The sequence below is a fragment of the Rhipicephalus microplus genome, chromosome 9 (assembly GCF_043290135.1).
Source record: "Rhipicephalus microplus isolate Deutch F79 chromosome 9, USDA_Rmic, whole genome shotgun sequence".
Classification (NCBI taxonomy): Eukaryota; Metazoa; Arthropoda; class Arachnida; order Ixodida; family Ixodidae; genus Rhipicephalus; species Rhipicephalus microplus.
The window spans coordinates 29504810-29532134 of NC_134708.1; the positions used below are offsets into that span (position 1 = coordinate 29504810).

Genomic DNA, 27325 nt, shown 5'->3' on the forward strand with positions numbered 1-27325 from the left:
TAGCCATCGCAATAAAGATACTTCAGAATGAAAATATTGTGTTTATGTATGTTGGGAAGAGCTCGCACGCGTGTGTGCAAACAGCTGAAAGCTTGCAAGCGGGACGGCCACCTCTAGCATGAATTTTCGTAGTGCTTTCTCATGATGTGGCACTGGGTGAGCAGGTGCGACTTGTACACCGGTGCGACTTATATACGTTTTTTTTTTCCGGAAAAACTGCCATTTTGAGGGGGGTGTGACTTATACAAGGGTGCGACTTATAGACCGGAATATATGGTACTCGGTTTCGTTGAAATGTAGTGTACTCCCGCTTTATCCATAAATGACTATATAAGCCTTAGGTGATGCCATCGATGTTTCCGAGGTTTTGACGAGTGTGTAGGAGCTTATATCGCTTTTGCCGCCCAAGCTTTCTTCTTGTGTCTTTATCATGGCTAATCAAACATCTTTTCAGATCAAAGGGGATGCTTTTGCATTGTAGAAGAGAACATTACTTGCACAGATCAAACCATTCTTCTCTTTTGTATCTCTAAGTAGGATGATGGCGACGATAATGATCACACTGTGCATCTGGTGTCGCTCTTATCTTGCTTGGCCAGAGCTGCAGTATACAATGCGTGTCACCAAGAGCCGGCTCAAGGGTCTCGGTGAAGACTTCGAAGACGGAAACCAAGCCGTAGCGGCCATCAACAGAGAGCTGGATCGCCTTCCGACTGACATATCTGGTCCGCTGGAGGACACGCTCCGCGAAGCCAATCGTGCAGACGGGAAACAGAAGGGAGCCAACAACTTTGTGGACGGAATTGTTGGACGTCTGCCGGGCTTGATAGCCAAAGTGGAAACCCTGAAGACTGGCTCTGCTGAAGGACTCGACAACCTGACGCGTCTCAGTGAGTGTTTCATGCTGAATTGGTAGTTGCTGTAGAACTTCGTTTATATGTTCCCGTTTCATACAATTTTCTGGTTCCATTTGCAATGTCTTCATCAAGTGAAACTGTGCAATCTTTTAGTAAGCTTGCATTGTACATTTTTCTGTATGGTACTTTTCTTCCACGTTTCTTTTTTTTCTTAAACCTATGAGCGAGGTTCTCCATTTGCATATGGTGCAAACTACAACGATGATACGGGGGAACGAAGTGACCAATGCAGGCATTATGCCTGGATTCAAAGAAAAATATAAGGTGTTCCTTAAGCTTTGCTTTTAAGAGTAGAACACGATAGTAATATCCTGTCCCTAGTGCATACTTGAACCTCTTAGTGCATACTTTTTATAGTATGATGTTACTCAAGAAGCCTAAATTGTGTATTTCTAAATTCAATCGATAAAATTGAAAGTGGCTTATGTCAGTGAAACTTACAGATTCAGCTGCATTTGTGTAATGGGTAGGATGCTTCAAATCATAAGTAAAATGTTCGTGAAATGCTTTCAAACTTGCTATGCACCCCTACATGTTCTCAAGGAAGTACACGCAATAATGTGTGTGCCTTTTGTAATGGCTGTTGGCTTCTAAACCAAGAGGTAGTTATGATAATCGCCTGTTCTGATGACCAATGGCAATGTACCATGCAATATTACTGCGACGTTACATGTTGTATTCTGAAGCCTCTATACATGATGCGTGTGTTGGTAAAGCGTGACTGTTATTTTCACTGCATTTCCAAGCAGAGGAAGTTATTTTTATTGTATTTTCAAGCAGACGTGTGGTTGTTTGGTAAAACGCATGTTTGCCATGTAAATGGCGTGGGTTCGATCCTCACTCGAACCTGGAAATATTTATTTATTTCATTTGAATCTTTCTCGATTTTTCGGTTACAGACAAGGTGATTTTTCTCGCAACCAATTATGCGGATGCTGGGATTCCTTCTAAACAAGCCAATTTATGCTATCATGTCAAAATGCGAACTACCGATTGTCATTTTCTAGATCAAACAATTATGGAGATGCCAAGCTTTGTCCTGCACATGCCTGCACTAATGAAAGGCCATCGCATTACTACATGCCAAAACGTACTGGCATAAAACAACTGATATCTGACTGTGATGTAACTACATAGCAGTAGCTGTAGAACAGTACACTCTTATTGAACTGAACCTGAAGAGAACCAGTAGAAAAAAATTTCCGGTTGTTAGGTGTTAGGTGTTTTGTTAACTGGGAGATGAACATAGTGGCAGAATTCGAGTGTGAAACCGATCATTTTTGCATGGTTGTTCCATTAAGCAACGGTTTCGTTTAAGAGAGTTTCGTTTCCCAAGTCTAGTGTACATTATTCTATTTAGGAACAGAAAAAGGAGGGAACTATAGGAAAGAAAGATCCTTAGGCATTGTGGTTATTATCAGGTTTTAATAAAGTCCTGTACTGTTGTTCAGCTGCTGGAAAGGTGCAGTGTTACAAAATTAGAAATACGACTTTAAGCAAATAGCCAGGGTGAGAGGAAAGTTAAAATGATGGGAAATGGAAGTACACAGGTGGTTCAAACATACAGCAAAACTTCAGTACAACAAATTTGTATGCACTCATACCTCGATATAACGAACCCAGATGTAACGAATTTATTTTTTTGTAGGATGCAAGTTTATTATTATGAGGTTTGAATGTAATACAAATGATCTTTTAAAACGAAGTACACCATGTACTTAAGAGGGTTTCAGCTTGATCTTGTTAGAATTATTTCATAGCAAGAAACAGGGTAGGCAAACACTCATGTTATCCATTGCCAAGCCCTGTATCTCTTGCCCCGTTTCCCTGCTCTTTTTTTTGTTATGAAATGAATAGGCCTGCTATTGAGCCATTGTTTATATACGCTTATAACTAATTTTGCTTGTAATGAAGCCATTCTTGTTTCAGATGCAGCTTTGTTGTATGGATAATTGACTGCATGTTAGATGTTGCAGTGCTGCGACGTGTGCTTACAATGTCATTCTACAGTTGACGAAGCCCACCGAGGCATCAAGCAAGCTGACCAACTGGCCAGCCGCTCCGAGCAGTCTGCGGCACGAGCTCGACAGGCACACAACATGCTGCAGCTCAATCTGAAGGAACTGCGGGACAAGATCCTCCTGGCTAGACAGCGGGCTTCAAGCGTGGGTCTCACGATGACATTTCGTTCAGCATGCAAAGGGCCCTAAGCTCATACATCTATGCCAGTGGTCTATAAGTCTGCTGCTAAGGCTGGGTCATTGAAGATTGGAATTGTGGGGGGTTGAAGAAAATGTCAACTAACATTGCCACTTAAAAGAAGGCCTTTCTCATATATCATGTATCTGATATCTCATATCCCATGTATTCAAGAAATATATCAACACTTATCTCCAGAATAACTGAAAACAGAATCCAGATTCTTATATATAGGCTTTTTTTTTCAATGGTTACATTGCAGACGTGGTAGCCTTATGAGGTGCCTTCTAAAAAAATTGCTTGGGTCATGTCATGCTGCTCATGAACATACTTAAGAAAATAAAGAAATATACAGGATACAGACAGTCATGTGGGAACTGGACTGCAACAAAGAAGATGGGGGCATGTTTGAAACCCATTATCTACACAGGAGAAGCATATAAGTGCTTGTTTCTCTATACTCCATAGTTCAGTTTCACCTTATTAACACAACTTTAACATACAAGAATTGATTACAGACTATGTTATCTTATTTCAAATGTACGTCATGTAATGTGGGTTGTAACCTGAAAAAGATGCCTGCAAGCATTCATGTTACTAGGAGATTAGGCAGTGCGAACCACTGGGGAATAATAGGCGAAGAATGGGCGATTTGGCAAAAATCTTCTTTGAGGTGCCAAAATGCAGACCAGTGCGTCCCACCATTCCTCGCACTATCAGAGCCTTCAAACATTGTGTTTCAGCTCTTAACAGTGCTACAAGCTCCTAGGAACATGTTTCCTGGGAGCAGAAAATCATGTTTGCATCGTTTCACATGGTGCAGTACGCTCTTCACTCAACTTTGAAAGAGTGTCTTGCTGGGCAAGTTGATGAATGTATATGGTGCCAATTGTTGCACATACAGCCATACGAACGAAGAAGAAAATGATGCAAAGAGAAAAACATTATATGCAGAAAAAAAAAGAGAATAGTTCCATTTACTCATTCGTGCGTGATTGATGCTCGGTCATTTGATTGATTCTTAATTTGGCTGTTACTTTGAAACATAATATAAGGGCCATTTCTATCATATATTTTAACCTAATGTAATAAATGTTCCAGTTTATCCCAGTACTTGTCATTCATTATGTTTTGGAAACCAGACTAACAGAATGATCAGGTGATATTTGATTGCAAGTGCCAGTTTGTGACAGCTTGTTCTGTTCCACCTGTACAAACGGAAAGTAATATAGTTGGTCGTAATACTTGGCCGTATACTAACGACAAAGCAACTTCAGCTCCATTAATTTTGTCTTTGGCTTGCAGATACGAGTGTCGCTGAGTGCCGACTCAAATGACCAGTGTTCACGGTCATTCAAGCCTGAGATCGAGTCAACCATGACCAACAGCATCATACTCAACTATGCCATCAAGGAAGATGACCAGAACAGTTTGTTGTTCTTCTTGGCCAATTCCAAAGGAAAGGTGAGATATTTACCTGGCCTGGTGTGATAATTCCATTAATATTATTCAAATGAATAAACAGTTTGTAAAGAAACTTGAAATCCTGAAAGTCTAAAGGTCGCTGAGTCCGTAATGGGTCTGCAGTCTGCCTGAATCTAAGTTCATAAAAACTTAAATTTTAAGTTTCCATGCCAGAAGTGCTTCGTGTTTTACTTGAAATTTCAAGAAGTTTTCCTCAAGCATCTTTTAATTAGATTTTCTAGCAGAATTAAGGTTTTGCTGAATGTTAATTTGGTTACAAAAGTGTAATAAAGACATTTCTATTAATTGTTACTGTCGTAGCTGTCATGTCAGATACCACGAATACTTAGCGGCTAAATCTGCATGATAGGTCTGTCATTTTGTTTTTTTATTGTTTGCATTCTTTCCTCATAAAAGCCACATCATACCTTCGATGTCTGCAGGACATAACCTGCAAATCATCGTATGATTAGCTTTCTTGATAATGGGAAATAGTGATTGTCATAAATTGGACTTAAGCGTTAGGCTTCGCATTCCTGCTTCGTACCTTGATTTAAGGCATCGATGTCTGTTTCGCCACCCTTGTTTCTCTCGTGAACGTTGACATAGGATGACTTCATGGCCATCGAAATGGTAAACCGAAAGATAAAGTTCTCGTGGAACGCCGGGGGAGGAACACACAGCATCACTCACAGCATGCATATCGAGACAAATGACCCACAGCTCGGACGTGATTCAAACTGGTACAAGGTGGAGGTGTTCAGGCAAGTGGCAGTTACGAGCTTTTAATGAGCTTTTGTGATTTAGATACTGAATATTTGCATGTTTGCTTTTTCACTCTTACATTGACAGCATTCTTTGACTCTTGTGTCATCTTTTGTCAAGAGATTGCTTATCTTGTTGCAAGGATTAAAGAAGGAGAAAGCACTGGGACGTTAGCCAGTTCTGACTTATGCAAGCAACAAGGAGAAAGATAGAAGCTTAAAGGGGCCCTGAAACACTTTTTCAAGTAACTGTGGAATGAATTCACGAAAAGAGATTATTGCCTCACGAATTCAACTCCGCAAAAACTTTATGAATCTGTCCAGTACGAGCGGAGATACAAATATTTGCCGCACGCTGCAGTCACCTTTGCTCATTTCTCGTCCCAACGAAAGCACTGGAAGCAGGGAGGGTCGGCACTGGCAAAGAAAATACTTCACGCACATCTCGTGACCTCGCATACTTTTTCCTTGTTTTTTCTTAGAATATGTGGCTTCTTCTGTATGATCACGCGCGCACGCGTGGACATGTCTCAGCCTCCCGTGGGGATCCCTGTAACGACCAAGCGCGCCACGTTGACTTTAGCCAATTGCTGATAGATGGAATTCTACGAGTGATTTTCGGGCTTCCTCCGTCATTTCTCGAGGGAAGAGAAAGCAGGTTTTAGCTGACTTCGATAATTTATTGTGAATTGCAGGCCACACGCTGTGCTATAATATTTTGCTCTCGCCTTCTCGGGAGCCTCTACTACCGATCGGCGGTGTTTTCTGACCTTGATTAAAAAGTGAGGCATGGCCATTTTAAATATTTCAAAAATTTGTTAACACAGGGAGTCACTCGAGCCGACGTTCCAGCAAGCGAACTTGTCTTGTTCAATGTTGCAACTGTTTTCCTTAGTACATGTATGTGTAGGCTTCATACCCTCTCTTCCAAACCAAACAAAAGATGAAGAAAGGGCAGTTGTGTTGTTACCCTTTTATCTTGTTTGTGTTGGAGGAGAGCATACAAAACATGCACACGCATGCACTGAAGGAAGTAGTTACAGCATTGAAGACAAGTCCGCTGGCCAAAATGTCGTCTCGCGACACCTTGGGTTCACGAATTTTTCATCTGTTGTACAAGCAACACAATTCATGTAAACTGGTGATCATATATCCAATGTAAATTCAATATATATATATATATATATATATATATATATATATTAGAAGCTGACTTTGTCATAAGATTCGAAATATATGTAGATGTATTGCTAAAGCGAAATTAGCTTCAATATGACGACAATATTACACTCAAACCTCATCAGAATAAAGTTTCATCTTACACAAAATTTAGCTTGCCATATCCATAAATTTGGTGTAAAGGTTTATTCCTAACACTCTATCTATTGCGAGACTATTTTTAATTTGCTTAGTTATAACCGATATTTTGTAATATTTGGTTTCATTACATTGGCATTTGAGTGTATAACTGAGGAAACAGTAAACCTTTGTGTGATTGTGTTTTTAAGACATTAGGCTATGTTTATTTCAGTGTTTTTCTTTAAATATGTGTTTATGAGTCAACAAATGTGTCAATGTATGTCAACATTTCTTCTTGTTCAGAGTTGGCAATGTAGCGACGCTGAGTGTGAAGCGTAAACCCGATGGCGCTCGTGACGATCCCGAAGAGATCACGGGGGCTGCCCCGGCTGGATTTGGCAAGATGGACCTGGACTCCAGCTCCTACTTCTATGTTGGCTCAGTGCCTGACAACATTTCTGTGAGAAACCAAATGCATCATTATGTTTGTACAGTAGCCTGCATTTCAACTTATTGCTGCACGGCTGAAAAGCCGTGCAGCAATCAGTTGAAATTCAGTGCTTGAATTCTTATGATAGTGATTCTTTATGTTGTAATCATATGCACAGGAACTTTCAGTTTCTTGAATGTCCTTTGAGATGCTTATATCGATCAATTAAGCGAGCAATTTTTTTCATAAATATATGTATAAAAAGCACCTTAATAATTAACAAAGTAGTTAGCACATTATAACTGGTTTTTATAAAAGTGAGTCATTATTATCATACCATTTCTGCTGGTAATGGTTTTATGATAATGATAAGTTTGATAGAATAATCAACTAATTAAAATATTAAATAAATAATACTGATTATTTTTCTATGTGGTGCCCATTTCCTTTGATTCTTGACCCATTTTGGTTAAATGTCAATGTATCATTTAGTTTGTTTATAGAGCTTCCAGTCAAAGGGAATAGCAGGTGCTAACACACACGGATTTAATATTATCTAAATAAAAAGTCGTACAATCAGTCACATAAATTGAGTGAGAAATCAGAAGCCATAAGTGCGTCATTATTCTGACCACCCGAATTGCCAGCAGGCTTTCGTCATATGAGTAGCTCAGTTAGGGCTCTTATTCATGGCAACTAGGTATGTAATGCCTGTAAAATGAGCGAACTACTGTTTGTGATCTTCTGCTTTTTCACCTGTTGTATTTTCTCACGTACGCTTGATTTGGTTGAGTACATAATGACTACAATTCTTACTTTTGCTCCTTCTTCTCAAACCATAGTATTACCTTACAATATGGTGACCCCCCTTATGAACATATTAGCGGATTTTATCGTAAAAGAAAAAAAAAAAGTTGTGTATAAATTTGTGAAAAGGGCACACTTGACTTTTTCAAGGTAAAGACCTTACGCAAGACTGGGCTCTTAGTTTCAAATTTTTTTACTATGCCTACAAAATCAATTATGGTCCGCTGAAAGTCTTCGTAATGGGTCACACAAAAATGATGGCTATCCTTTTCATAACATATTTGTTAATTATGCGTGCCAATCACGTTTGTGGGTTAAGTCATCTTCCATGCCATCTGTGGTGTTGTAAGTCTTTATTACGTCGAATCGCTTAACTCTCGCATAGAACGTAGCACTTCGAATATGTCATTAGTTGAGATACATTGGTTGAAACTTCATTTTCCTGTATTGCCGTTCTCAGTTGGAAATTCTTTTTCCAGCCCCCAGAAAGGTGGGGGCCTTTCCGTACGTAAGACCCTTACAGAGGTCAGTATGGTGTGGCTGTAATTTTGCTTTGGCTCCCAGGCTGCGCAAGAGCTTACTGCAAGGACGTTTGTCGGCTGTCTGCACGAAGTAATCCTGGACGGCAAGCAAGTCGGCCTGTGGAACTTCCTCACAAACGAAGGCTGTGATGGTTGCAAATCAGGGTGAGAATAAGTAATATTTAAATTACTACTGCATCATGTTGTAACAAAGCAGCAAATATGGAAAATATTGCAGACTTACATACAAGGCCCATTTGCCAAAGTGGAGAAAATCAAGATCACAGTAGCATCAGTAGTATTTGTAGTAGCAATGGTGCAAGTTCCAGAACTAGTAGAGAAGCCATAATCTTATAGGGAAGCCAAGACCATAAAACAGTCGCAAACATTGTTCAGTAGATAATTTGCAATTAATTTGTTCGCAAGTGTAACTTGTTAATGTACAAATAGTATGTTTATGAAGAATGAGTTGTTTGATGTTGTGCACATTCTCGCGTGACTATGAATCGCAAGAATAAGGGAAACTCACGTAGCAGTGTTGTGTTGTGCTAACCGAAAACACCCGCGTTTCGATGCGTATTTCAGGCCCACCGAGGATGTGGACCCGAGCGCGTTCCACTTCAAAGGCGAGGGCTATTCCATCCTGCCCCAGATACGTCGCTACCAGAGCAACAGCTACTACATCTCGTTGCTCATCAAGACATTCGACGAAGATGCTCTGCTGTTCATTGCTCCAAACACTGAAACGGTGAGTGTTGCTGACAGCGTTGATTTGGATTGCTACTTTCTGCTCTTTAATATTTCCACTGCCACTCTCTTCATGGTTCCAGAGTACCACTAGAGTAAAGTATGAAGGAACAAAATCTTGCAACCCTGTAAAAATATTAACATCCTTTTCTTATGTGCAAAAGCGCAGCTTGGCATAAGACCACTCTCTTCATGGTTCCAGAGTACCACTAGAGTAAAGTATGAAGGAACAAAATCTTGCAACCCTGTAAAAATATTAACATCCTTTTCTTATGTGCAAGAGCGCAGCTTGGCATAAGACAAGTGTGTCAGTTAATGTTGACTCACATAAACAATTCGACTGTCTGAAATTACTACAAGTTCACAATAACAGCCCCCCCTAAATTTTAACGATTTTGGTGTGCTGATGGGTTCGCTCACTCTTGCGTTACAAGCTGATGGGCCCCGTCACTGTAGTGACCGGTTTGCAGGGGTGGGGCCTCTCAATAAAGTTGTGCCACTACGACCACGGGACGATACCCTCACTATTACGATTTACCTCAGATACACACTACGGTGATGAGCACTGTAGTGTGTATCACAGTCATGTGCTGACGGGCCCCATCAACATAGTCACTGCCAAGTACTAAAGAACACAATGGTGCATTCTGTGAAAGTGTTTGCATTCCTCTCCTGTGTGCAAGAGCATACCTTGGCATAACACTGGTATTTTAGGTAATTTTGGGTAACATTAACTATTTAATGTCGGGCGCAAATGATCTCAGGCGCAAATGCCTCGAGATCACTGGGATACCTACGCCGTAACTTACATTCCTCCCCCGCTAACGTCCGAAAACTAGCTTACGAAACTTTTGTTCGACCTCAACTTGAATTTGCCTCACCAATCTGGTCCCCCCACCAAAATTACTTAACCAACATGATCGAGGCAGTTCAAAATAGGGCAGTCCGATTCATTTCTCGTAATTATAATTTCTGCTGCAGCGTAACACAACTTAAAATGGATTATTCACTTCAATTATTATCCACTCGCCGCAACATTTCTCTTTTATGCCTCTTTCATAAATACGTCAATAGCACTAAAATGACCAGACTTCCAATAGAACGACCCTCCTATTTATCAACTAGACTACACAACCGGCTTAGTTTCTCGCGTATGTACGGCAAAACGAACTCTTTTAACGCATCCGCTTTGCCTCGTGCCATCACGTTGTGGAATGATCTTCCCGATAACTTGGTATCTGACACTAACCCTGTTTCTTTCCGCAACAAATTGGTCTTATATTTTGGTTGATAATTTCATGTTCACAGCTTCGTTCTTGTATGTATATGACATTCATAATGCTGTGCAAAAAAGTTTCTTTCTAATGCGCTTATGGCCCCCTTATTTTTTGTGCTTTATTTTTGTTTGCTTAGGACGAACTGTTCACACTTCCTGCAAGTGCTTTCATGATTTTCCCAGTGTATTATACCACAATCTGTGCCAATTTACCTTACACGTATTGTACACTTCCTAACTGCTGCGTGCCACGAACTGCATCTTTCTAGTTTTTTGGTAACGATGTATGATGTCAATTTATACTTACTTATTTCTTGTTTATTTGTTACTCATGTCTCGAGCTTACGTTTTGGCACCTTTCGCCCTTTTACTTGTTGTACATGTCTTTGTTAGCCCCCCTTACTCAATGCCCTAACCAAGGGCCTGTAAGGTACCTGTAAATAAATAAAAAAAAATAATAGCAATGTCTTATTTATTCGAATGCAATTCATGAAGACTCTTGTGCAATCTTAGAAAAAAAAAATGCTGCGTGGTTTTCTTGAACATTTTTTTTTACTTTCCTACCTTTTGCGAAAACTTTTGCACAGGGTGAATTTGTCTCCCTGGGTCTCCGGGGTGGCCACGTAGTGTTCCAATTCAAGATGAGCAACAGTGCACCGATGGAGTTGCGCACCAAGCGAAGGTACAACAGTGGAAACTGGACTCGCGTAATCGCCGAGCGTGACAAGCAGGAAGGTTAGTCTATTGATTAATCAATCGTTTGAATCATTTATGAAATACTCCCGGTGCCCTTCCATGCATTTCAGTAGAAGGTAACATATATAATCATGCTCATCAGTACACCATATGTTGTCGGGCATGACTAGCCAAACGGTACAAGAATTACAGATACTGTTAGTGTGCTCACATAATGTGGACAGCAATGTCTTAGTAGTAGAAAAAAAGAACAATACAAATATTTTTTTTATTGCATCAACCACTCTGAATGAATTCCCAACCCAGTACCATGTTGTTCTTGGAAAAGGGCATTGTAAATACACAATAAAACACGAGAAAAAATATTCTGCTTACCTTGGGAACGTGATTATGTTATTTACTGTAGGTTACCTTCCTATTGACTTGTGCAGTGCACACAAGACACAGATAAAAAGTATAAATGCCCTATTTTAAAACAGGCATTTCCTGTCTGCCTCAAAGCCAGCACATGGAAACTGCTCTTGGTCCCCAAACGATTGCCACCCCTATACTTAATCCCCCTCCCCCCTAATTTTGAGCTGCATTTGCTTCTTTATTCTTGTTTCGAGACAGTCACATTTGTTTGTTGCTTTTTATCTATTTCTGCAGATGGTAATACAAACTATACCCTATTGGTACATCAGGAGTTTGAGGGCGATGGTAAGGACTCACGAAATTAAGAGCGTTGGTACCAAACGTACACTCGAGGCATTTTGAAAGGACAGCATCACTCTTGTCCTTTCCACCTTTCTCGAGTTCGTGTCCCGTACGACGCTTTTTGTGCTGTCCTTGTCGGGGCTTCTGGTGTTTTTGTTCTCCCTTTTGCTTTCCTTGTATCCCTGTTTATTGTGCTGTCTTGCACAATTGCAAGAATCCTCTCTTGTGCCCTTCTGTTCAGTGCCTTGTGTTTAGAGAGTATGTATTCACTTACATTCACAAAAAAAGTAAGAACTCTCATAACGTGTTCTTTCAGAATGAAAAATTGGAACACTTGTGAAGTGTTAAGGTTGAAGAACACGGTTTAGTCTTCAATTGTGATACTGAATTTGGTCACTGTGCAGCATCTTTTGGATGACATTCCTTTCTTTTTGACTTCCGAGATTCTCGCAATAACTCAGTCAGGCATCCATGCCCTTCGCAACCTTTGCGAATCCTGTGTGCTGTTTTTGTGCTTTATACACCATATGTTGGCAAACAAAAGTGGAACCCACTCAAGAAATGCATCTTGCCCTTTAGATTCAATCAGGAATCAGGCTTACCGAAATTTTCCTCATTCGAACCGAGTCGGAGCCACATTCTCGAAACATTTTTTCAGGCGGACTCACTCGAACACACTCAGATCATGGCTCGATCTTAGTCTGAGTGATTTCGAGTGACTCGACTTGGAAGTGAGTTTGCCGACCTTTACTCTACAGGCACCCCCGCTTATGCAGAAACATGTAATGCAAAGAAAGAATTGGGTATCTGTTATGCCATTTATGGCATAACAGATACCCAATACATGCTATGTCAATGTATTCATGCTCTATCAGTATGTGTTAGCAATGTGTCGATAGTAAACCAGTGCAGATGCTCTATTTTTCAGTTTTGACTGACGAAGAAATATGTAAAATTTTGTACAATCTTTATATTAAATGAAGGTGTTGACGGGGAGCGCCTTCTTTACACTTCTTGTCAGCAAAACGTTTTTTATCTGTACATGTCAGCAGTAGGCACAAGCAGAAAACAACTGGATGGAAACATTTTACACGTCTTTATGCATTTGCAAAAAATAAGACAGAAAAGACATGTATCGTGACCTGCTACAGTATTGTATGTCGTGTCGGCGCTCCTGTGAAAAAGAATGTCGCCAATGCTTTAAACGATTGAAACAGTGCCACATGTGTCAAACAATATGGTTGTACCTGTGCGCAGGCGTCCTCTCCGTGGAAGATGAGCTGCTCCAGGGTCAGCTACCGAGACGCAGTTCGAATGAACTTCAATTGCAGCGAAGCAATCTCTACTTCGGCGCTGTCCCTCCAGACTTTGACACATCCAAGTACGTTTCTGTCTATGTGTGTTTAGTCATCACTACTTTTTATGCGTAATGTCCGTATATCACTTTCAATTAGCAGTTTTCCATATAACTAATATTTCTTATCCCTTAAGTGCTGGATGAGCAAACCTTGAGACTAGTCGGTTTCTGTCATTGGATTATGTTCTATTTGTGACTCGAAATCTTTGATAATCTGAGCTGAGAGTGGGACAAGCCATGCATACGCTTTGAAGAAGCGAGTAATCATGCTGAGAACGTTGTTACAACCTTAAGGCATCTAAGAACGCGTTCACTTGGAGCTGGGCACTGTAATAAAAAGTTTTATAGTTGTATAAAATTTACAAGACAAAAAGTTGTGGGATTAATACAAGAACTAAGGAAAGTACAATCTATTTGTCTGAGCAGACAGTGCAGACATGCTGTCTCCACACTTACTCGCTGCGTGAAAGCTTTTAAACGTGTATTAATGCACACATTTATATCCTATTATGAAGTTATAGTTCAAGTTCACAGTAAAAAGTTGAAAGTCGGTGATATGCAGGATCTGGATGCAAGGAACTATATCCAACATAACGTAGTGAATCTAGAAATTTTCAGAACAGTATAAAAACGCAACAACCACATTCTTACAGTTAGTATAGAACATAGGTAAGCTTCTTTCTTTCTTATAGTGAACTTACAAAAGTGCATTAACGATGAGCCCGAATGAAAGCATGTTGCCAACTCGCTGAAGTTCACAACGTGTTAATCTGTATTGTTCTCTTTATATGTGGCCTCATAGTGACAATGTTTGTATAAACAGATGCTATGCATATGCAGACAATAAGAGAAGCAGCCTAGCTATGCACCAATACATATAATGTGTTTTTTGTTTGTGTGCAGGTTCAGCACAGTGGGATTCCAGAACTACATAGGCTGCATGAAGAACCCTCAGGTTGAGACAACAACTCTGGACTTGCTGAAATATGAAGCATATGGCGTAGACCCTGGCTGCAGTGAAAAGGCACGATTCTGTCCATGTGTACTCATTCTGGTTGTAAATTTTGACAATCAATCTGTCTGTCGGTCGATCAGTCTGTCAGTCTCTGTCAGTCTGTCTTTTGGTGAGTCGTTCAGTTGGTCTGTCTGTTGGTCTGTATGTCTCTCCGTCCATCCCTCGGTTCTATAAACTTTCAGGCAAAGCTTTCCTTGTCAAGGCTTTGCTTAACTATTGCTGCTGCTCCTGTTGTCTTTATGAATAGCTCACACACAGGATAGAAATTCTATATAAAATGATCTTTATATAGCTCCAATCCTTGTGGTCAGATACCTGATATTCAAATTCTTTATTTCTGCCTTGTAGGGTACAGACAGTGGAGGCGCAGAAAAAGCTGTCAGAGACAGCTTGACAAAGCTGCTACACCCTTTTGCTCAGCAGCAGCTTACAGCATAATGCTGTTTATCACAGTGGCATATTTGGATCAGATGTTACTGTGTTAAGTTTGATCATATGAGCTGTTTTCACATTGATCATTCCTAAAAACGGAAGATTGGTAGAGCTTATTCTACATGCATTGTTTAACATGCCATTTTTTGTGCGTGCACTTGTTATCCGTACTGTTTTTCTCGATGGTGCTAGCGTTCATTGTTCGTTACCCTGCAGAAGGTGAAGTTAGTGAGCTTCAAAGGCACGGGCTACCTGGAACTGAAGGGGAAGACTCTGGCCGCGGAGGGAAACTTTGGGTTCACTTTCCAGTCGATGCAGACAGATGGCCTCATCATGATCTCAACGTTCTCGGGAGTTCGAGGTGCCGACAGCAAAAGAGACGTGAGTTTAAATCAGCTGTGTCTTGTAGATTTATTGCCAAATGTCGTTTCTGTAAAGGCTAACATACCTTCAGATTTCCTTCGTGAAAGATCAACATGCCACACTCACTAATGCTCCATATGCCCCAAACTTCAGCCAAAAGAGAATTCAAACAGTTCTTTCTTTACTTCTCTTTACATTTATATTGAAATTACTGCAATACAGGTAAAAGGCTATACAGTAGACTCTCAATAAATGGAAATATGTTAAACAGAACTGCTGCATAAACGGAACTATTTCCTTTGCAATGCTTGGCTTTGGGCTTGTATTCTGCACCCGTGTTCACCTCTCGGTAAACGGAGCTCCTGTTGAATGGAACATATTTTCCCGGTCCCTTCAGGTTCCGTTTACTAAGAGTCTTAATTAGCATCCAATATACTCTTCTTGGCTTCATTACCTGTTCATTTTCATAGGGCTGTGTCAACAATGAAACTAGCCTGTCAGATTTTTTTCTTTCATTTTGATAGATTGTGTCAATTAGCAAGACGACGTAGTCGAAGTAAGGAATTGTATTTAACACCCTACCTCCTAAGGTGTGTTGATAGACATTTGTGATGAGCTTGATGCCTTGAAAGAGCTGATGCCTTCAGAGAGTAAGCCAGGAAACTCAACCTGATTACTATTTCCAGCACTACTATTCAGTGGCCCTGAAGGACGGTCACATTGAGCTTCGTCTGAATGGTGGTGCTGGGGAAGTGGCCTCCCGTTCAGAACAGCGCTACAATGACAACAAGTTCCACACCATTACCATCATCAAGAGGCATCGAAAGTAAGCTGGCAATACTAAAGTCATCTTTTATATAAAAAAGAATTGTTGAGACATATCCAACTCGTTCACCTTAGAAATAATGTGTATTGATACCAAAATTTTGCTCTTCCTTATTGCTTGTTTTAGGTAGGTATTAATGTTGTAATTGCACTGTTTGGTACTTTCGAAGCTTTTTAATACTCTGATATGCTCTCCATGATTTCCTCTCTTAGCAGCTACATTGCGTTTTCCAAGCTTACATCCACCAGATGCCATCACCAGTTCGAAATGTCTTCTTTTTCGTCACTGCATTTATGCATTATGATGGTTTTCAGAACTGAATGGAACAGCGCGAGCGTACTGAGTCTTCAGTTCTCTGTAACTGATTACGGCTTGCAAAATTGTTCCGACACCTGTGACAGCAGCCCTTCGTATAAACAAGCTGTTGTCTTCATTTCGTCTATTGAATCTTAAATGAAACAAAATGTAAAAACAAAGTTTTTTGTGATTAAATACTCATTTGTGATACCAGATACACTATGCTTGCTGCGAAAAAATGCTTGGTAAGTGACAAAATGGGCCAGAACAAATTGGGGAGGGCGATGCCGCCATGAAGTTTCCTCATGACTTGCCATGATGTCATTGATTTTGTTGAATCCTTTGCTAGGGCTTACAGAATTCTTAATCGGTAAAAATAGAGTACATTGTCTTTCTGAGGCAGGCAGAGGCTCGCCATACCAATTAAGTTTGAGGATTTCGCTGACCCAGTGTGGTCAGAATAGGAAATCTACTTTGAAATTCGTGACTTCATTATAAGAAATTTCGGTAGGAGGTTTTAAAAGTGAAGCTTTTGACATTAATTTTTCCCTTGAATTAACAACACCATAGTGTTAAAAGTATCATTAGGCTAAACAAATTTATTATTCCACTTTAGTATTCCTAAAGCCCGAAGACATTACATGAGTGGGCTTACAATGAGTTTAACATCATGCGATATTGCTACATGCATGCATATTGATATTCTAGGGGGCTACGCGCGTGTGTGCCTGACGAAGAAGACGATGGGTTGTCTCCGCTCGATCGCTGGTCAACTGGTCACGCCATTACCACTGGTTTAAAATACATCTAACCCACAGCCTCGTTGATACGGCATCTATTCTTTTCCGCAACGATATAAATATCTATCAGCTTTTTGAGTTTAAGGTCATGGGACATGAGTATTTATTAGTTAACATGGTTGTCGAAGCTTCAGAACAGGGATGCACAAAAGGCCTAATGTTCTGTGCTCATGCAGGATTCAAGTGAACGTGGACGATGCTGAAATAGACAGTCTGCGGTTGCCGAAGGGCACCACCGACATTGAAGGTCCCGGCATGGGAGGCCTCTTCTTTGGTGGCGTACGGGGGGGCATTGCCATCGGGGACCAGGCGGCCACCCGAGACAACTTTATCGGCACCATCAAAGACGCTGTCTTCAACGATGTGTGAGTAGCGAGAGTGTTCTCAGTAGAATGGAGCACCCTGCCCTGTCTTCTGACCTACCTATCTGCATTTCAACAATTCATGCCTAAGGTCTTGGATTCGATCTCAGACGAGAACAGGTTTTTCAACACGGAAGCTTTATTTTCTGGAAAACTTGTATGGACTCTTTTGTGGCTTCGTCTAAAGTAACGGCTGCTGACTTTTTTGTTGACCCTTCCTCTACTTTGCAGGTTGCCACAGAACCAGTTTGCAACCTTCTGTCGCATTAATTAATTTCTTTCAAATAGCCCATAGGCCTGCAATTGTGCATTTGTAATTTACAAAAAATATTAAAGAATATGGAACATGAGACGAGAACAGGAAACTGTGTAAGACGACACAGGCTTAAAAAACAAAAAACAAACTAATGAGAGGAATGAGAATAAAAGTTGATCACAAAACACACATGTAAGTAAAAATATGGGAACTTTGGGCTTTGTTGGATGGATAAAAAGGTGCATTATAACCTTAGTGGTAGTAGTCGACCTCACATAGGTGTTTTTGTCACTCACTGCTCAATTTTCTAGCCGTGTGGCTGAAGTTGAGCAGTTAGCAACAGACTAAAAATTGCCACTATTCGACCATTTCTGACAAGATTTGCATGACACAGTTGCAGATCTATTTGACTAATACACTTATAGACATACTAAACTAATACAATCTACTAGAGCAATGTTCTATTAGACTAATACACCGGCCCCTATAGGTCTATTAGACTTCATGCTAGATGTGACAGTGTTAGATATTGATATAGATGTGTTGTGATAGTGTATGGTGATTTGATTTAATTACTTATACTCCTGTTCTAGTGCAGGTATTTTTTACTAGCATGTATAATCTTAAATTACCAAGAGCTTCAGTAATCTCTTTCATTAAATTCATTCTTTTAATTCACCTGGTCTTTTTTTTATTTGCCTATCTTTGTATTCTATTTGCTATACATGTGTAAACAGGGGGTTTCCAAACAGTGTTACTTTGGGACATCTTTGTATATTACAGTGGATTCTCTTAAATGGAACCTGAAGAGACCAGTCCGTTGAACAGAAGCTCTATTTTCTGAGAGATGAACAAAGCCACAGAATTTAATAATAAAACCAGTCATGTTTTAAGCAATTCCATTTAAGCAGACATTTCATTTAATAGATGTATGTTTACTGAAAGTGTACTGTATATTTTCTTTTTATTTGTATAGTACACTCAAACCTCATTTTAACAAAGTTGCATCTTACATGTATATAAGTTCCTTATATATGAAATTTTTTACAAATGTCTACTCCTTACACTGTATCTATTTCAAGACTATTTTTCGTTTACTTTGTTATAACCGATATTTCCTTATATACGGGTTTGTTATATCGTGGTTAAAGTTTATCATGGCGACGCATTGTATTGCATGAATGAATGAATGAATAACCTAAACCTGACAACCTTTGCCGATAGCCTATTACATTAATACACCGATAAAAGCTATCAGTGGCCATAACCTAGCAGGCTGTTAGTTACTATATTAGCAATTTTGCTGGGGAAACTAGTTGCTTTGTGACAAACTTTCTTGTGTGACCTCTGTGAATCATTGTGGTTTGAGCCTTCAAGGCTGCCTGACAATGTTGTACAGTTTTATAAATGCGCTGATTCTCTCCCCGTAGACTGCTGGGATTCAACTTCCCGGTGTCTCACGAGGGAGCCGGCATTGGGCGGCTGTTGAAGCGCCCGCGTCCCATGCCACCTGAGCACGACCGAATGGCCGTCCTCACCGAACAGCAGCTTGACCAGTGTTCGGAAAAGCCACCGCACGACCTGGACGACAAGGCCTTCAAGTTTGGGGACACTCTGAACAGTCATGTGGAGATGCAGAATGTCATCGAGTTTAGAAATGAGTGAGAAGCTGTTGCCTTGCTTTGAACGGTATTTATTTACTTTATCCTGAATGCCAAATAGGGCTAGTTTTTTGTCTGCAATAATTGGACAAGAAGCAGTCGGTTAAGGTGATTCGAACAGGTAAAGCTCCTGATAGAGTAATGTTTCCTAAGACACCAGAAAACTTGTGGTTATCGTTTTTGCTAACAACATAAATGGGTGTTCGATTACATTGCTGTGGCGTATGAGGAAAACAATGAGTTACAATACGTCTTCGTACGATAGCACGAAACACCTACTTTGCAATCACCATAAATGCAAGAGGACGTGCACTGACAATGTAGATGTGATCAGTCCTGTAGAGAGTAATGAAAACACAACTTTGGAAAAAAACACCTTAAAAATTTTTGGCAATATGCTATTGAAGAAAGTATTACGGCAGCTATGCTGGCAGAGACGCTCACTGTTCTGCCATGATTGCGACTCCCACACTGAAAAGGCTCCCAGAGGTTAGCTACTGCGACCTTTATCACAGAGTCTCAATAGTTGTGTCTGGTCTAATTGCTCTGATACAGCCCTGACGTGAGCCTGGCAGACTTTCTTCCGTTCCCCAAATGTCGAGAAAAGCCTGAAACATCACCATTTCAATAGTTCTCCCGCTGTCCATCACGCTGTCGCAGAGTCTCTGATAGATGTCACAGCAGCCGATTTTCAGGGGGGCTCTGCAGGATGGGGATTGCATTGAAGGCAATATTGAAACCCAAGGAATCTGTTCTGAAGAACTTTAATAGTTTGTGTCGACGGGACCAATGTATTAAATTTTACAAGACCCATGCTCATTACTTTGTGGACTGACCCTATATCTGTTATCTTAGGAAACAAAACTTTCAGCATGCTAGGTTTGTCTGTTTTTAAAAGAATTTCGTGATCCACTGTCGCAATGCAGTTTTAATGTGAGCCTCGAGCTGCGGACGTACTACCCCAACGGAGTGCTGTTGCTGGCTCAGGCCGGCTCCTATAGCCGACAGTTTTCTCTCGTCCTCTCCGGAGGCCGGGTGCTGCTTCAGGTCACCGACAGGGGGATGCCGAAGAAACTCCACAGTCACGGTGGACTCAACGACGGCCACTGGCATCACGTGAGTCCAGCACCGTACGACCATGTCCTCGTGCGTTGACTTAGTCTTCACGGGTACCTGCCAACTGCAGAAAACGGAAATCTCAGAAACTCAATCGCTGTCGCATTGAAACAATTGCCTGCGATATGATCGGCTTTGTGCTAGAATTGTGCAGCCTGTTCATCTTTCGGTTAATATATATTAGTTAAATTGAACATACATTTTTCTGGTTCCTTCAAACTCCATTAAATGAGTCTACTGTACCGAGCTTTTGTCGTGAAAAGTTTGCTTTAAATATTTTGACTCTACGAAGAACTGTTGGGAGGTGTGAAGCATTTGGTCAAGTGAGGCAAAGGTATTGCAGTGCATATGAACAAATTCATTATGCTGCTGTAATAACGGATCGCACACATTAGCCAAGATTAGCTAGTATTAGCAGTAAGGCAACACTAATCAGTTTGTGCTGGTAAATATATGGAAGACTTCACATGAAATATGTGTACAATTTTTGGAATTTAAATAATGTTCTAGCATGTACTTCGTATCAATTATAGTTGATTGTTTACTTTGGATGTTCCGATTGTATTAACTAGAGGACACCATCTCCCAATTTTAGCTCGAAAACAATTTTCTTTTTGTGCCAACCCAAGGAGTTGCATCTTAAACGCTTGTTCATGTCTTGCAATTAACGCTTTGAGTTATATGCCCAATTTTTGCAGTTGTTGACTATTGCATTAACTGAAGTCTTCTTGTTTTCATTAGGTTTTGGGTGAAAATGACCTAGGTTAAGGCCACAATTATTTTTAAGGAAAGCCAATGCAGTCTGCCAACTTGCATTATGAGCTTAATGTTTTATAGCATGCTTCATTGCATCAACTTAATCATAGCAGTACCACCATGTTATAGAGCCAGCACATAATGTCAATAAATGTTTCATCTAGCATTGACATGAATGTTTTGTTTTCTGAATTTCTGTCTATCGTAGGTACAACTAATCACCACTGTGAATGCCGATACATGCTATCGCAAGAGAAGTCTTCAGATTCATTAACATTTTAATATGAAACAATCTTAAGTGTTATCACCAAATTTCACTGCATTCTCAACTTCAACTGTGGCATCTTGTAATGCTTAAGAATGCCAGGTCTTTGCACAAGGTGTGGGGCTACAGCTCCACATTACGTGCAACAACGAAACTGCATAATTAGACAATTTAGGCAGAACTTTCCTTTACTACAGCGAGCTAAAAAACAATACATAAATTCCTCGCCATAGCGCCTAAAATGTATTAAGGCCAGTCGGTATTTGGGATGAGAATGGCATCTGTTTTCGCTTAATGTGCCTTTCAGCCTGCTTGTTTTGTTGCACTGTTCCAGTGACGTATGTAATAGTCATATGCATGTTATGACTCGCTATTTAACAACCTAAATTGAATCTTGCTCCTTGCTTATAATAGTGATGCATCAGTATTCGACGCCACATTTAATTCATCGATAGCATCTTTGCCCTATAGTTTTCGAGATCTTTGTTAAAGATATGAATTTTCAAACTATTTCTAAGGTGTTTGAAAAATTTTAGAAGTCGGACCTCATTATAAAAAAGTTTCATTTTTGCACATAAATAAGTTCGTTATATCTGAAAATTCATTGTAAAGGTATATTGCTAACACTATATTGCAAAACTATTTTAATTTACTTCATTATAACCAAATTTTGTTATGTTCAGTTAGTTATATCGAGATTTGAGTGTATATGTGTGGCCTCAACTATGATGTGTAACAGCGGCGTGTAAGATTTGCAGGTCCGACTATAAATGGTGAGGTGAACCTGAAAAAAAAAAAAAAAGAGGTGCCAGAGCTTTGTAGATGGATGATGGGGTTAACGATAAGTTCAAGCAATTTTAGCGCCATGACACAGTGGCCAAAATAGATGTGCAGAAGTGTTTATCACAGTGCAGTGTTTCACCAAGTCTGTCAACTTGCGTGCACATTGTTGTTCTCGCAGGTTGGCCTTTCGAAGGAGGGCTCCCGACTCATTCTGTCCGTAGACGACAAGGCGGCATTGAAGTTGCAGGTGCACAGGCGGATGCCCTTCCGCGGCCCGCTCTACGTTGGCGGCATCGCGTCAGGCCTTTCCGTTCCTGAAGATCTCGTGAGTGCAGCAGATGTGTTGCTCACGTCTCGGCGGAGACATTTGCCATAACCCGAAACAGAACTGCCACCTCTTGCCCGTAACATTGCTCGAAACTGGCGCAAGTTGTGTACATATTGTCACAGGGTCGTGATGCTGACGAAGGCAGGGACAGCACGTCCATAGTGAAACCCTTTGAAACTTGTGGCCGGGAAAACGGAACCTCAAGCTACAGCAAACAATGGCGGCTGTGCACTGATATTAGTGAACAGAGCATTGGCCATCGGTAAAATTGATCATCGCTAGGTCACATCGTCAATTATACATTGCGCATTGACCATTCTATAGCTATCACTAATGGTTGCTTAAGCTCTTAAATAAGCATAGGTGTTCGCATACTGTGCGCAATCTTAACAAAATGATCTCCCACAACCGAGAAGCCTCTTGAACACAGAGGCGTAATTTGTGCTGAGCATTGCTGACAGTGTCTGTTGATTTAAACCAAGCACATCAAGATATTGCGCCTGTCAATATCTACTCCAGTGATAGTACAATGGGAGAGTGCACTCCTAATTCCATAATTCATGAGTTATTTTTCAGAATAGCGTACAGAATTTGCCGCACATTTTTTATTTTGGTAGAAAAAGTTGAACCGGGTGAACCCTAGGTGGTCAAAATTTCCCGAGCCCTCCACTATGCAGCATCTCTCATAATCATATGGTGGTTCTGGGATGTTAAACCCCACATATCAATCAATCAAGAATCAGTTGAATCCACATATGTAGAAGCCACATAGAATGAATGATTGTGTATATTGAATAGTTGTGAAATCCCTTTGAAATAATATTGATATATAAAAAAATTTTCATATCGAATTGCCTATTGTGAGGTTTCGGCGACGTAGACAAGGCGATGATATGGTGAAAACGGCTTTAATAAACAAACGCTACGGCATCAATACATTCATAGTGCACGCTCTAAGTGCCTAAGAACTGCTACGAAACATTGTCACGACTAAATTAACATGTAGCACAAGGTTGCCAGATTATGTGCAGTCTCACATCTGACCCTTCTTTTTTTGTAAAATGCTCAATTGGCTTTTTACACCACATCCCCCCCCCCCCCCCTTTTTCTTTGTCGCATAGTCTTGCAGTCACCAAAACATCTAAATGGTCCACAAACCTTGGAACATTGTGGTGTTCCTTCTTGAGGCTCTTCATCTTGGTCTAAATTAAGCTTGGCCTGTTGGCCTGCCTTGGTGTTGTCACATTTCTGGTGACACTCTATCTGACGTTGCTTGACGTTCTCAGTGTTTGAATCCCACTTCTTGCACTTCTTTTGCTGTCACTTCTCCCACAACTTCAGCTGTGCCTTCCTCAAAATATAGTCATCTCTGACCTTGATCTGTTCTTCCTTGTGGCATTTTCACTTCTCCTAAGCCCGTTTCACACAGCACATTTCACGTTCTTTAAGGTGCTTCACCTTTTCTGCCTCCATTTCAGGTTGTTGGTCAACCTCCTCCTCCTTTTCAACTTTAGGCCGCGCATCTGTACTAGTTGACGAGTTAGTCAATTCAAGTTTACTATAGAAGACGTGGCGGTCATGGTAGAAGGCAGCTGCACTCTGTGGTGCCTTTCCCACTTTCGTGTTGCTCGCAGCGGCTAGGCTTTCTTGACTCGACTTGTGTCGCTTATTCTGGGTTGGCTTAGCAGCTGGCTTGGTGGCTTGTTTTTCCTTCTTGCGCTTACTTCCTGCAAGTCTTTTTACCCCGGAGAGTCTCATTCTTATGGCCGAGATGCTGTCGAAGCTCACCCAGAGAACTGACAAGTTCCTGTGCCGCTGAGTGGATACTTGCCTTGGCGTCCTGTTGTTCGTTTGTTTTCAAGTCTTTGACCTTCAGCAGCTGGCTTGCTGTCTGGTACAGTCTTTGTTTTAGCTGTGCCGTCTTAGTGACCGAGCCTTGAGCATGAAACACTTGACATTGGCGCTCCATGAAATCTCGATCCTTTTTGCCACATCTACATGAATGACGTGCATATGGCGATGCATCTGGCAAAAGGTCGGTGGAATGCTCAGCCCCTTTGTAGAACCTTAAATCATTATCATTTGGGGCGAACAGGTCAGTAGGCTGATGCAAGACGTCGTTTACTGCAATAACTGCTTGTTGCTAAGGGGCCATCTGAGCACAACGGAGCCATGGCACGTCCAACGTAGCATTTATCATGCAAAGTGCTGCGTCCCTCGGTTCATGTGGTTTCTGCTCGGGCAACTCTTCATTCTGGTCGACGGGTAAGCATGGGGTTTGACTGTTGTCCGACAACAACGAACAGGCTGTAGAAGACGTTGCTTGGGTAAAAAAAGGCATACAGCTATTGGACAGCACAACAGCATTAGATATTCTTGGCAGTGGCTTCTCCATGCATCGCATAACAACACCTGTACTGGCATGGCGAATTTCTGTTGAATAAGGTGGTTTGACAAGGAGCTCAGCATGGACGGCCTCAAACCAGTCCTCTCCGAGGATTAAAGGCAAGGGGTTTCTAGCCAGAACGAAAACTTCAAGTACTGCTGAAATAAGCCCCACAGAGATAAGAGTACATGACGTACCTGCTGGCATGACTGTACCGCCATCTACAACAGATATGGGAGGTTTGGTCCATGGTAGTAAATTGGCAGATCCAATGACGTCTAGCGATAGCATGGTGTGCTTTGAACCACTGTCCGAAAATGTGTCTACAGAGCCGATAAGTGGAATGTATGCTTGAATCACAGGGCACCAGACAAGAGATTCTTCGAGTGGTTCTGAAGGTCGAAGGCACACCAGGCAGGGAAAACTTGTTTGCTGGCTGGGTGGCGGGGCGCCGCTTCCAGAACGGCGGCACTTCGATGCAAGATGGCCCGGTTGGCGACAGTTGTAACATATGGCCTTGCTTATATCTTCCCCAGGGTGATAAGCAGGTGCACCGTTTTGGGAACTAATTGCAAGATAACGAGCGTCTTGTTGATCCAGGGGTAACAACAAGATTTGATGTGGTGCTGATGAGGCAGGTGGATTGACTTGTGAAGAAGCTATGCCATTCCTAGAACCAATCTGCAGCACAGGCAAGGGAGGCACTCGTAACATTTACGATGTGGCTGCAATGGGCGGCTGACTTGAAAAAACAGAGGCATGCTCCATAGTTCGGTCGAGTTGGGTGACGATGGCAAGAAAGGCGCTCACAGTTGGTGGCCGCTGTGCGGCAATAGTTGTTGCTATGCGTGCGTCGCGCACACCCTATAGGGCATATTCAATGCGCTGAGGATCTGTCGGTTGGACCGGACATCTTAAAATTACGGCCAGTTTCGCCAAAGAGTAGTCAACAAGGCTCTCACTGGGTGACTAGACACATCTGGTGACAATGTGCTGCCACTGCAAAAGCGTAAGTTTGTCTCAAAACTGGTTCTCAAATGCAGCTTTGAAATTCTCCCTTGTGTCCAACTGGTTTCCTGCCACGCTTTTCCAATCTGCAGCAGTGCTCACGGAGCTTATCAAGTGCGATGGCTAGGAGAGTAGACAGTGTCCATGATGCCAAACCTTGAGTATGCTCGAGTTCTTCAACCCACTGGTGAGCCGAGATGCTACCGTCAACACTAAAGGTTGCCCCACCACGGTGGTCCAGTGGCTCAGATACTCGGCTGCTGACCCGCAGGTTGCAGGATCGAATCCCTGTTGCGGCGGCTGCATTTCCGATGGAGGCGGAAATGTTGTAGGCCCGTGTGCTCAGATTTGGGTGCACATTAAAAAACCCCAGGTGGTAGAAATTTCTGGAGTCCTTCATTATGGCGTCTCTCATAGTCATATGTTGGTTTTTGGGACGTTGAACCTCACATATCGATTAATCACCACTAAATGTTGGCAGTGAAGCCGAAAGGTTAGGCAACGTAGTGACTTGTACTAGAAACGTCGGCCGTTGTGACAACGTCAAAAACTGCTGTAGTAGGTCACTCAGCACTTTCGTACTTAAAACCGACTGCTCAGCTATCGAGTTGGGCCCACCAGGCGGTTGACGTTTCCGGGCGATGTCATGATGCAACCGTTCAATCATGTCTTCCTTCAAGCCAGTCGTCTCCAGGTTAAGGCGCGAAAGTTCATGGCGTATGAAGTTCCCTGTGAACCCATGGAGGTCTTCCACAGTGGCCTCATTCCAGTTTACAAGCAGCATTGCGGTCGATGAACGGGCGGGCAAGATCGAAGAAGGCTTAGGGCAGGTAAAGGCAGTGAGGCGGGCAGCTAGCACAAAACACCAACTCGCACGAAATGGACGAGTGGCTCCAGTTTCTTCGGCATGGTTTGTCAACGACTACACCAAATGTGAGGACTCGGCTGCGTAGACAAGGCGATGGTATGGCGAAAACAGCTTTAATAAACAGAAACTATGGCATCGATGCAGTCGTAGTGCACGAGCGCACCCAGGAACTGCTACGAAACATCGTCATGACTAGATCAACATGTAGCACAAGGTTGCCATATTACATGCTGTCTCACACTATATATAGAACTTTTTGTGATCCCCTTCAGATTCTATACACCCGAGTTCGACTGTGTTGCATTGTATTCGAACTTAGAGGAAACTGAGAATGCGCAGTTATTCTTTTGTATTCATCATGAATTTGAACAACAGGCATCTGCTTCAAAACAAATAATTTCTCGCAGCACATGACGTGCGACATTCAATCATAATTATCTGAGCAGGCAATAATGTTTGGAATCGAACGCCTTGCAGAGTATCAATGAATTCAGCGAGTGTAGGCCTACTAAATTTAACTCCGGGTAGTTTCCAGTAGCAAAGATGATGAGTCTTCAAAAAAGATTTGTTTTGAATTGAAGGGAAAAACAATTAATCTCTTATTGTGCGACAGAGTCCAGGACAAATGAA

The 27325-nt window shown here is 41.5% G+C and overlaps 1 protein-coding gene across 3 annotated transcripts in view; it reads left to right on the forward strand.

The window, feature by feature from the left end:
• Positions 1-27325, forward strand: part of wb (wing blister) — a 399222-nt gene that overhangs the window by 360053 nt on the left and 11844 nt on the right. For all 3 annotated transcript variants that reach the window (XM_075873404.1, XM_075873405.1, XM_075873403.1), the window contains 16 exons: positions 600-890; positions 2928-3082; positions 4422-4580; positions 5190-5344; positions 6947-7103; positions 8445-8566; positions 8987-9149; positions 11012-11159; positions 13074-13197; positions 14077-14197; positions 14837-15001; positions 15670-15809; positions 17083-17271; positions 18955-19185; positions 20112-20301; positions 22284-22430. In XM_075873404.1, coding sequence (XP_075729519.1) covers positions 600-890; positions 2928-3082; positions 4422-4580; positions 5190-5344; positions 6947-7103; positions 8445-8566; positions 8987-9149; positions 11012-11159; positions 13074-13197; positions 14077-14197; positions 14837-15001; positions 15670-15809; positions 17083-17271; positions 18955-19185; positions 20112-20301; positions 22284-22430 — 2657 coding nt within the window. The remainder of the gene's footprint in view (positions 1-599; positions 891-2927; positions 3083-4421; positions 4581-5189; positions 5345-6946; positions 7104-8444; positions 8567-8986; positions 9150-11011; positions 11160-13073; positions 13198-14076; positions 14198-14836; positions 15002-15669; positions 15810-17082; positions 17272-18954; positions 19186-20111; positions 20302-22283; positions 22431-27325) is intronic.